Source organism: Ptiloglossa arizonensis, chromosome 6, assembly GCF_051014685.1.
Source record: "Ptiloglossa arizonensis isolate GNS036 chromosome 6, iyPtiAriz1_principal, whole genome shotgun sequence".
Taxonomy (NCBI): Eukaryota; Metazoa; Arthropoda; class Insecta; order Hymenoptera; family Colletidae; genus Ptiloglossa; species Ptiloglossa arizonensis.
This window is the reverse complement of record NC_135053.1, coordinates 26,708,818-26,721,429: the sequence shown is the minus strand read 5'-3', so window position 1 is coordinate 26,721,429 and position 12,612 is coordinate 26,708,818. Positions and strand designations below refer to the sequence as shown.

Genomic DNA, 12,612 nt, shown 5'->3' with positions numbered 1-12,612 from the left:
TTTCTAATCGACCGGATCGTCGTTCAAAGAGAGGGTATTACGTAGAAATGATTTGTTGTTAGTTAGACGGGACTGATAAACGATATCTCGGCACAGTCGAGACGAAAGTGTCGATCGGTCGCGAAGCAAGACAAGACGGAGCTTTCGACAACGAGACGTCTATTTCGTTGCAACGCATCCCGTTCACTCTGCCGTTCCAGCTTCGCTGCACGCGTTCGTGACTTTCAAGCTTTTTTCGAGTGCTCTACAGAAGCTCGGAAAATGTATATTTTCATGGAACTCGTGCCAAAGTATGAAACTGAACATCGCGTTGAAAATATTATAGTTTTGTTCAAAGTGCGTCCGAGTTAGAATATCAGGAATTTGTAGTTTCAATGAAACAAATACCCGTGCTGTCCGGTGAAAAATTAAACGTGTAAATTTAGACGAAAGGTGATCTTCGATCGTTACTATTATCTGGCAAAAGTCAATGTTCGCAATGTGGGATTTTGTTAGAATACAATAAAGTGTCGATTATAGAAACGATAATTGATCTTAGAAAAGCCCCGTTACTCGAAGGACTCGAAAGAAACGAGATCGGTCCTCCTCGTTTACTCTTTTAAATGGTTCAATCCGAGCAAAAATGATTTCTTTCTCAACGTACGGAGTAACTATGCGTACCGATACGTGTATCCCCGTATTTGGGGAGAAAAATTATATCCGTTCTTCGAAAGTTTTCAATTTTGAGAAAACGTAAATCTCACACTTTCCACACCCGCGTAAATACTTTTACCGGTTTAAATGGATCGTAATTGATCGACGATGTGCACAATGTGCAGCCCACTTTTGAAAATAATTGAAACCTATGGTCGAAAATGGTTCGATCGATTAGTTTCGTTGCATTCTAGGTTTCTATCAAGTGTTGTAAGATAGGAAGCGTCGACAACATCGATTTCCATGTTTCTGCATCGGAAAGCGAGAAATAATCTCCTTTCTTTTGTTCGTTGCAATTGAATATCGAGTACGCTCGAATCGAGGGGATGATATTAACTTTTCCAGAGAGAATGGTCCAATATTACGTATGTCGATGGATCTCCGCGACATCGAAATTTTCCAAGATCTTGGACATTTCGTACGATTCGAATCGATCTTATCGGTGTCGTTGTTGTCTTCCATTCGTCTTGTCCCGTTCCTTTGTCCCTTTCTCGTGTGCTCTTTGGATCGATCCGATCCGCCTAAGATAAGAGGATCGTTGTTGCATTACGAATCGAAGATGTTACCCCGATATTAAGGAATCACGTTTTCAGCCATAAACCCTGGCTAACGTTGGAGCATGCACCATCGTAACCGAATAAACGTGTTCGGTAAACGAATTTATTCCAAAATAGAATGCAATAAATTTTCTCAACGGCGATACGAATTGAACCGCTTTATTTCCAATCGTAATCCATCATTTATTTCAGTTCCGATGAAATTCTTAATAAAGTACTGTTTCACGAGACGACAAAGATAATCTTCGAGTAGCGAAAATCTCTGTACGTCGCGTCGTAAACCTACCGTAACGAAGGAAACGCCTTTCACCGGTTCCAAAGTATTCTATCGATGTCAGCGCTACTTTAAGACACAACACCGATACAGACTAACCTACCAACGTAGATCTTTAGTTTATAATTATTAAATATAATCGTCCAGCTCTTATCCACGTATATATATATATATATATATATATATATATATATATATATATATATATATATATATATATATATTACTTGCAACGATCCGTTCAAGTGATCGTATACAACAGTACTGGCTATACAACATTGTGCTCCGAGGTCGGAGATAATAGGATTTTCACCAAGTGCGTACCCAAAAGATTAAACCAAATCCAAGAGTAATCTCTCTCGATATTTGGTACGACGCTACGGTTCGGCTGTGCGATATTAGCCCGATCTGTCGCAAACATAAATACGTTCTACCTTTTTACGATTTCGAGCTTCGTAGTTTGTCCTTTCTTAAGTAAACGTACTTTCCGGTTTATTCGGCCGTTTACCACCTTCGTCTAATCCGTTTTCAACGTACCGTTAATGAAACAAATCAGATATCTAGAGTCTTGTTAACGAGGTCAAACGACTACTCGAGCATTAGCACCAAAGTGCCGATAGAAGGGTCTACCGAGCGTGTTCAACAGGCAGGAGAGGGGGCTATTGTGAATGAAATAATGGGAGCTACGTGGATGCGAGAAGATGCCGGATTATAATTGAATGCATAGCACAACGCAATCGAAAAAATATTCCAACGACATAATTAAAAGTTGTCTGGAGCCACGATTGCACCGTAATTAAGGCACTTTCCTTAGGGAACGATTTAAAACTGATTTCTCGCCGCGATATCGAAAAGTTAGACGAAATCGTGTTAAGTGGTTTTAATTACTTAGAAAACTTGGACAGCCCTCGGAAGTTTCCACGTCGCTCAACAGCAGAGTGGATGCGCCTGTGAATGCAGCAACTATTCTATCCGTTCTACCCTTTCTTCGTTCGACTGCTTCTCTCATCTTCGGGCCAACCAATTATTCCTTCGTTTAATCGATCGGACAATTACTGCAATTAAAGAAGCTTCGTTAATATGTACATCGAATTTTCTTCGTGTAATTTCATCTACGTACGTATACTCCTCCTCCCCCCCCCCTTCCTCCCCTTTCTCGATAGAAGTTTCAATAATAGAAAACGATTAAACGTTTTCGATCTTTCCCTACAATGGATCGACAAATGATAAACTGTATCGTATGCGGCTAACGCAAATTTCACGATAGTCGGAGTAAACTCGACTCGACTCAACGTAGTCGCCGATAACCATTTCTTTGACTGTAAATCGTTAACCTAGACATTGTAACTCTGACATTGTAACTCGATTTCGGTTAATTTTCGGCTAAGAAACGCGAGCGAGCGAAACAATTACGCGATCCTCGTGTTTCCTTTTTACCCGATATTACGGCAGGTGTTCTTTTCTGTATTTACATATGTATATGCGAATCTTTCCTTCATCTTCGGTGTACCATGATAACGTGACAAACTGGGACAATCAACACGCGTAAGCCTCGGAGTTCAGTCTGGACGTTCTTGGCGTAAATTGTCTCACGAGATCGCGCGACACGTTCAATTTTAGCTATTGTACGGCCACCTGGTACAATCGATAACCCTTTTACTCCGTCGGTAACTTATCCAATTCGATAGGTTCCAATTGGACGTTATCGGGTTCTACATTCTTACATAATCACTTTTCCTTGTTCAATTAGATAGTTTACCGCGCAAGATGCCAATGGATTGTACGATACCGAAATATTGAATAAATATGTACATATTGATAGCAGCCAATAAAATATTCGTAATTTTCGTAGTAACCAATCAAATTTGACCAGTCGATGTTATGCGGCGTTGCCACTTCGAACGTTACCACTCGACGTGTTACGGTCAGTGTTGTTTCGTACATATGTACATAGATATATAGTTAAGAAGAATTTTTCGTTGAAGAATATAATTACAGCATATATAAAATCAATTTATAGCATATATACGTATTATACTTTCCAATTATTTAGAGCAACATCGATTTTCGCAATCAAAACAGCCGCCAATATAACCTTTAGCGATTGATACTCTGTATTAAAGATTCTTATACTTTGAACGGAACGTTACAATGTTTGTTGAACAATTTATGCGGGTTATAAAGCACGAAATATTTGAATTTCTCACAGAGAATATGCATATGAAATGACCGACGAAGATCACAGTCCGAGTTGTACGAACCGGTAGAACTGTCTGAATTGAGTCGTTGATCGAAGTTTCTTTACTCGTTTGTACGAGTGTACGCCATTTTGATTTTCTCGGTGCTACAGAGTGATCAGTGAAGTTGAGTGATACTGCTTTTTCCTTAATACGTATTTACATATGTGTCAAGTGTGCGTACGGGGAATATCTACTAGTTGTATTTTTATATAAATGAATAGTAAATTCTTGAGGTTAATTATTGTACGGTAACCTAATATACTTTGGCTTCCTCTTTGCTTCTTCGCGCATCGAATCGTTCTGGACCTCTAAATAATTGTGAATGTTTTGCCGCGTATAAAAGATTCGACTATAAAAATGTTTTACCGAAAGTTTTATTTCTAAGAATAAGGTGAAGAACAACTCTTCACGATTGATCGAAAGTAACAAATATTTCCTTTCATTTCATTTTGTGTATCGAAACAATGAAAACAATGAAAACAATGAAAACAATGAAAACAATGAAAAGAATAAAAACAATTCAGCAGAGAATAAGTCATTTTCTATAAAAATGATTGAAATTAATGTTTTATGCTTCTAATTTTTTTATGCACATAAACACGCATACGTATATGGATTGTCAGAATGCGAACGTAATTTCTCAGAGAGAATATGGCTCGTGCTTTTGTATACCAACGATCCATTGATGCCGTCTTGACGGATCTGACGTTCTATGATAAACTAAACGTAAGTACCGTTCGACGCATAATTTAGTAAGAAGAACTCGATCGCGATTAGTAATAATAATTTTGTATCTGGTACCCGTCGTTTTAGGTTCTATTGTTTCAATATATATATCTACTTTAAATTTAATTCACAGTACGAAACCTTAATACAAAGTGTACGGTATAAATGAAATTGCAAATATACGTATAGTTTTGACTACGATTTTAATTAATCGGTATTGTATAGCAATGTATCGATATTGAGAACCTTGGAACGCGAGAATGTAATTTAATTTTTCAAGCGTACGTTGGCTTCTTTAAGCTAAATTGCATTACGTTCGAATAAAATATAATTACAGCGACGTTAAGAGTTAAAATAGTATAATACGCTTAGGTGTTATTTCGATAATTTTTATATCTTTGTTCCTTTTAGTTTGCTTTATAAAGCATTCGTTTTCGAAAAGTTTCATTTAATCTTGTATTTAAACCGTGTAAATGTACTATATCTTTCTCAACCCCGTTATTATAAGATTTCACTTTCGCTATTATACGGTATATTTATTTTTTAGTATTTTACACAGATTTCAGATTTCAGATTTTAGATTTCAGACTTACGGTATTATTTTTATCGCTAATCTTAGCACGTATAACGTTTGGTTTTCTTATTTTTCACTTATGGAGCGTAACCCGCTTCGTTTTTAGAATTTCACAAAATGTGTTATTCACTGTCTACGTTACCAGTAGAAGATCGTACGATATTATTATTTGCAAAATTGCAAAATAAAACGGAATAAAACTGAATACACAGAATAATATAGATATTCAGTTGCGTTACTCCTGCAGCGAATAAACCCTAGTCGAGTTGCCAAATTGGACACTTTTGAATAAAAAATCTCAGATTTCGGTTGAAATTTGGTTATATCGTCTTTAACGATATTTATAAAGGTAACTTGAAAGATTGTGCAAAATTTGGAAAATTGTCGGTTTTATAGCGATTCGGAAAGTAGTGTTAAATTTTGTTCGATAAATTATAACTACGAAGTGACAATGGGATGAGAATAAGCTTGCGAAAAGGTGGAGGATGTTATTTTTTAATCAGAAAAATTGATAAAACCGGCATTCTTTAAAGGAAGGTGAAGAAAGGTTGAGAAATTAACCGTTAATTGTAATCGCCGTTATGTCGAAGAGCCATTGTTGTGCAGAGCGTCGGAAAGAAATGTTTATAAACTTTGAGAGTGTACGGTGCCTATTAAATCGAGTAAAAAATATTGAATGAAAATAGATTTTGATAATAGTAGTGGGTTGCTGGCTGTGCGGTACGTTTTCAATGAGAGGAAATAGTTGGAGGACTGGTGCGTACCATACTTATAACGTAGAAGGGATAGAATTTCCGAGCGGTCGTTTCAGACCCTTGGACTATTTAGCTCTCGTCTTTACAAGGCAGAAGTGAAATAGAAATAGTGAACGTGGGTAGCGTGCAGTACTCGTCTATAGCGCGCGGATAAAATCCATCTCTCGTCGAAGAAATATTGTAGTTGGATAACGTCTAAATTCGATATTTCGCGAAAGGGGTGTATAGGACGGGACGAATCGATTGCACAATGTCCTCCCTCTAGCCAAGCTTGATCGTTAAATTTCAATTTTCAAGCGTTTCTTTTTGGAAGGGGGGAGATACGTTAAGAACCCACGAGGGAATGATATCGACTGTCCACCGATTTTAACGGTGTTTCGCAGGTCGAAAGATTTTGTGCAGGGCGTAACGCAGACACGTCCGAACTAGGCTCCGGAACTTGGGCATCTGTCCCCGTTTCTGTCCGGTTACCGTGATACGTAACGCGCGTATACTCGGTGACACGGATTTGTTCCATATGAGAGGAAATTGAATGGCGCTGGGCACCGAGCAAGATGTACGACGAGACACGCGAAGAATCCCTATATCGGATACCGTTGGTCTATTACGCTCTTACGGTATACATGAAATCTTGAACGAAATCGTGGTTACGGTAAGGCAGTCGATGCTCGCTCGAGCGACGGCGAATATAATTAACGACAGCTGGTAGCAATTGTTTCTACAGCTGTGATATTAGCGCTGGGCTGTAACGCGTAGGTTGTGATTTTAACGCAGTTACGGTGCTTGGATAGGACGACATTTAATGTATTAGAATCCGTCGAGAAGTTTTTCAATTATTTCGATCATTAAATACGTTTGCATATTTTTTTTTCAGCATCCCGTAAATGGAATAAAGGTTAAAGAAGAACCACCCGATCCGGATACCCACGATCACGATGATTCCTCGTCAGTTGGCAACATTGGTGCAACCATTCGAAATAAATCGACAGAACTGGAAGACCAATTTTCAAATTCGATACACGACAAGGAAAATGAAAGCGTATTGTCCAGGGAATACGCTGATTTAGAAAATAGAACATCGGGTCTCGATGGAAGAAAACGTAAATGTTTGCCATCGAGGAATTCGAGGGAGCAAGCGTTTCGGCGGAAATGGTCACGCGGTTGTCTCGATATCGCGTATCGTAAGCGTAAGAAGAAATCGATGTACATTGTGGAATGCGATGTGTGTTTCTTACCCTTTATCGATGAAAGTAGATTGAGATATCATAAGATAAACTATGCAACTTCCAAGTGTACCTGCGACGTATGCAAAGGAGTATTTAACACAGCCTCTATATTGATTCGTCACAAACAGAGGTGTTTATATTTAAAAGATAATACCGTACAATCAGGCGGAAGGTATATTTGTGACTTTTGTAAACGAATTTTCTCGTCCAAGATACAACTACAGGCACATTTGTTTCATTCCCATGAAAATTTGGTCGCGACTCCTGCCGCGACCGAAGTCGTTGAAACGGAAGGGAATGCATTAACGGAGAATACCGATCACCGTGTAGGAAACGGTAACGCCGATGAAGTTAAAGAGAAGAATCTATTGGAGGAGAACGGTAAGAATCGTGTGGCGAATATTGACGCGACAGAGAGATCGAACGATCCGAGTAATTCATCGGTAAGAAAGTTGAGACAGACAACTCTTACGGAATTCCGTTCGTTCTTTGGTAAGAAACGAAAAGAGGAACTTGTCAACCCGGACAACGTTGCTTCCACAGAGAGGACAGAACGCGAAAACTCTCTCCGTATTGTACCTATCGAAAGTAATTCTTCGACGAATAAAATACCATTTGTTCAAATACATGTGAATTCGAACACGATGGCGGTTTTGTTAAAGGATAAAATAAAAACTGAACCCGAAGATCGTTACGGTCCTACCACTCCGCGCAAGATATCTTACAATCTTCGACGAATAGGAAGGGAGGATGTTGATCGATCGCAGGATGAACTCGATGGTGAACCAACAGCCGGAACGTTCGCCGAAACGAACTCTATCGCGAGACGCAAACGGAAACGGGAAAATGGACTGTTGCGCGAACGAAACACGGAATTGGAATACGAATGCAAAGATTGTGTAGTTCGTTTGGAGAGGTGCGACGACGAGATCCTGAATAAAGGAAACTTCGAGATCGACGAATCCGAGAGTACGCTTCTGCAAATCGATTCGATAAAAATCGAAGAAAATGCCGAGAACGATCGAGCAACGAGTCCGAGTCACTTAACGTTGAAAGCGTTGCGCGTTCCGGTTGTACGAGTGGACAAGCTCGTAAAGATCCAAGTTAAAAAATCGCTAATCCATCGAGAAGAGTCGGACTCGATCGAGGATAAAATCGAACAAGTTGGCGATACGATGGCGTTTGAATGTAAAATTTGTAAAAAATTCTATCCTTCGAAGAAGAACATGGACGAACACGTGGAACAGTTCCACGTGGTTTATATGTCGAGCATATGTAAAGCGCGTTACACGTCGCGAAATAAATTATTGAGCCACTACTTGAGTCAACACGCAGTTTTCAATCGAAAGGAATGCTGCGTTTGCCACGTGAAACTCGATACACCGATGACGCTGAAACGGCACATGGTCTTACATTGTATCAAATTTGTACGATCCGAGAATTACGATCCACCGATCGACCGTGAAGTAACGTGCAACGCGTTCAGGAAACGTAATCGGTGCGAAGCATGCGGGAAACGATTTTGGTTGAGCTTGTGTTTGAACCAACATCGAAGGATGTGCGGTCGAGCGAACGAAAATAGAAAAATGGAAACTCCAGCAGCGTCGACCAGTGCGACGTTTATTCCCGATTATTCTCCGGGGTCGTCCGGTCCCCGTAGAAATACGTCGGTGGTCGTCGACGAAACAGAATCGACGATAAATTCAATTTTACGTTGCGGTTCTCTTAGCAGCCGTTCTCCGTCGTCCGGTACTCGAGCGAACGGATCTCGGTTACGAATAGTTGGAATCCGTAAGAGCTCGATCGGTAGCACCGTCGTGCCCGCGAACCGTTACCAAATCAACAGGACCGGCACGGACAGAGTAAAATTTCCCTGCGTCGTTTGCGACAAACAATTCCAAACGTTTCGGAACTTGTGCTTACACGAGCGTACTTTTTGCAAACCCGCTACCAACCCGTGCACAGTCTGCGGAACCGCGTTTACCACCAAGAGGTTGTTGCAACTTCACGTACTCGCGACTCACGCGCCTTTCTGTTCGTTAAGTTGCAAATATTTTTGCAAGTTTTGCAATCAGGGTTTCGTTAAAAAGGCGAACCTTCAAGTTCACGAACGGCATTTCCATACCGACGGCGCGACCGTTACGATCTCCGCATCGCGGGAAAACGAGGAACACGTTTGGAACATAAATACGGTGTGCACCGTTTGCAATTTACTGTTCGAATCGTACGAGCGTTTCATCGAGCACAACAAGTACTATTACAAAGGGCAAGTTTTTACCTGTACGTTTTGTACTCGGTCTTTCCACGGTATGTACATGCTCGATCGTCACAACAAGTTGACGCACTATCCGGAGATTACACGTAACTCGTACACTTACACGTGCGATAGATGCAACGAGGGCTTCCGCGAAGAATCGCATTTCCACGCGCACAAGTTACACGTTCATTCGCACGAGGCATCCCCTAAGAAAACGATGCAGGATCACAATTACGCGCTTACAACGAAGAACGTTTCGGTCGACGCGCACGTAAACGTACCGTTAATGGCGTACACTTGCGATATCTGTACATTGTACTTTACCAACGAATCGGACTTGCGCATGCACGAAATGGAATATTCCCTCGACGGTGACTTCCATTGTAGCGAATGCGACAAAAAGTATCGCACCGCTGCCATTCTCGTTAAACATCAAAGTTTGACTCACAACGGTCGCGGTGTGATCGGCAATTATTGTAAATGTCGTTTTTGCGGCGAGGTGTTGACGACGAACGCATCGATGGCGTGTCACGAGAAGCACTTCCACGCGAGCGATTCCGTTACGAGTAAGAGTAAGCGGAACGCGGCGCCGGATCGATTGCATAGGAATCAGGGATTCGTCGAGGAGGATGCGGTTCGATCCTCGAACAGAACGGATCACCTAACGTGTTTGACTTGCGACACGAGGTTCGAGAACGAGACCGAGTTGAAGGATCACTTGTCCGAGTGCTCCGATATCGGTACGTATTCGTGTGCCATTTGTCATCGAAAGTTTGCGGAGGTGCATCGGTTGGAGTTACACAGAACGAAACACTCGAGATTGAACATTATTTTGTCGGAACATCACTGCCCTGTGTGCCACGAAGGATTCCCGAGCGCTATCGATGTTCGAATGCACGTATTGCACGGATACGAAATATTTCCAAGTATCGTTATCGGGCGATCCGACGATACCAGAGGTAAGAAGAATTCGGTAAACGAGTTTCAAAGCCACGAAACCGTATCCATTTCCTCTTCTACCGTGAGACCGCAAGGTTCTCATCCCTTGAAATGTCCCGAGTGCGAGATAATATTCGACACCCGCGGCAATTTATTCAAACATAGGTCACGGTTCGCGGACACTGGGGACTATATGTGCGAATATTGTGGGCGAAAATTTCTTTCGTTGGTACTACTCGAGGCACACGCGAGTAATCACATTGCCGACGGTCGAGATCGTTCCACCGAGCACAAATGCGTTCGTTGCGACGAAACGTTTCGAAATCCTCTTTCTCGTTACTCGCATATCGTACACGTTCACGGTAGGGACAAGCTAAACGCTCACAGTATCGACACGGATAAACCCATCGACTTACTGTTCGACTGTTCGAAATACGACTTTGATACACTTATCGGCGAATCGATCGACGATTTTCAACAGGATCGGTTTGCCCCGGCATCTGAAAACAATTTAGCGGAACGTTACGACGGAAGCGTCGAAGAACCGATCGATGCACCGAATTCCGTAAACGAATACGGCGGTGAACGGGAGATAGCGTCTTGGACGGTGGTCGATACGTCCACCGAAACGTATACGGTCCAAGAGGACGAAGATTCCGAGGACAAGGAAGAGAAGACGGTTCGTTACACCTGTCCTGTATGTAATCTGATATATCCGACTTTGAAGAGATTCCGGTCGCACTTTAGGTTAACGCACAGAAAGACGATCCACGGAACGATACCAGGCCCGGCACTGTCCGACAATGAGAATCTCATCGTGTGCATGTTCTGTGGCTCTACTTTTGCCGAAGAACGCCGGTTTACGGAACACACGCGGACAGTGCACGCGTCCCTTTTAGCGACTGCTCGGAACGGAACGAAACAAGTTCCGGCTCCTCTCTCCACGATACTCGATTCCGACGCGATAAAACTCGCTTGGGAAAAGAAAACGGCTGCCGTTAACGAACATTGTCTTTCGAAGACGACCAAAAGACTCGACGACTCGGATGTCCAAGTGTCGCGGAAAAGTTACTTCGGTCCTATAATCAAATACGTTGGAGAAATATCCCTGGCGAACGTAGCCAACGCAACCAGCGATGTTTGTAAACTGAAAATCAAATCGTTCGCCAAGTTCAATTGAATCGACTACGGCCGGTAGTGTCTCGATATACGTAACGTTCGCATTATTTTTGACACGCTCGTCGCGGCGATTATTTTAACACTCGGTATGCGGGCTACCTGGCGCGTTTCCGCTTGCCACGCGCGCTCTAGAAAGGGTTTTCTTGAAATCGCATCCTATACGTACGTTATCCTCGAAAGCTGCCGTCTCGTAGACATCCGTTGGCACGTAGTGCAAAGTTTTCTTCGCTCTTCGGTGAGCCGATTTTACGTTCGGATAAAATCGTGCGTAAGCTTTCGGCGGGATTGTTCGGTATTTGTTCTCGAAGGTTTATTCCGTGGACAAATAGGAATATACGAAAAAGTTACCGGTACGTGTTCCGCTGACTACCGACGGTCCCTGAAAAATGTTCCAGTACGGGTCCCCCGGTACGACGGCTCGTTAAAAAAATAAATTCTATACGTAATTTATCGTCTAATCCTTTATTTGATCGCAGCAGCGTATATTCTACTTGGAATCTCAATTATTCCAAGTAGAATATTTCCTCGATGAGAATTGGATTTAGTTTGGGCGGTGACCGTTGGACGCTATCCAGACTCGCTGTTGCCTTTGGTAAAGAAGGACCGACCGCTTCCATCGAGGAAAGAAATACTTACCGTAGCTGAAACATGCTTACGTAATTTGTGGACACGTTGTCGGCGCTTCTGTTACAAACGATACGTTCGCAATTTGAATAAATATTGTTAGTAATTTCGCAAATTCGGATGTACAGCATTTTCAATAATTGTACACTTTTGTAATCCCTGTTCCGTTATAAAATATCTTTAAACGCAATCATCCCGGAATAAATCGTTATCGCTTTATTTCAACGCGGTGTAGCGTCGAATGTAACTCGTCGTTTCTTTTTCGAGAAATCGGGCACGAAAAATGTCGACGATACTCGGCAAGGGATACACCTTACCTGCCAAAAATACCATCGAATCGTTCAATGGATACCGAGGTGCTCCCAACGTTTCCCAATACCGAGTGATCTCGAGCTGGACGTTAACAGCCGAGCGTTCGATACGATACGATACGATACGATACGATACGATACGATACGATACGATACGATACGATACGATACCTCTTTGGTACAGTCCAGGAGTTCTCCCCTCTGTTACCGTTGCATGTTCCGCGCGTTCACGGAAATTTACAAAGACACGAAAATCA

General features: G+C 42.0%; 1 protein-coding gene across 2 annotated transcripts; it reads left to right on the top strand.

Annotated features, from left to right (window-relative positions):
- Positions 1–1,739: 1,739 nt before the first annotated feature.
- Positions 1,740–12,253, top strand: LOC143148270 (uncharacterized). Of its 2 annotated transcripts, XM_076314453.1 has the most exons (3): positions 1,740–3,448; positions 4,409–4,490; positions 6,694–12,253. In XM_076314453.1, the coding sequence occupies exons 2-3, from the start codon at positions 4,416–4,418 to the stop codon at positions 11,419–11,421; spliced, it is 4,803 nt and encodes a 1,600-aa protein (XP_076170568.1). In that variant the 5' UTR covers positions 1,740–3,448; positions 4,409–4,415; the 3' UTR covers positions 11,422–12,253. The 2 variants fall into 2 exon arrangements, with proteins under 2 accessions (XP_076170568.1, XP_076170567.1); XM_076314452.1 differs by lacking the exon at positions 1,740–3,448 and having other exon boundaries at positions 3,514–4,490.
- Positions 12,254–12,612: the final 359 nt, after the last annotated feature.

What these genes read in the sequence shown, in the direction of transcription:
- LOC143148270 (XM_076314453.1), top strand. Translation starts at nt 4,416, where the DNA reads ATGGCTCGTGCTTTTGTATACCAACGATCCATTGATGCCGTCTTGACG. An exon ending in CGTTCTATGATAAACTAAAC is followed by an intron (nt 4,491 to 6,693) that starts GTAAGTACCGTT and finishes TTTTTTTTTCAG; the next exon opens with CATCCCGTAAATGGAATAAA.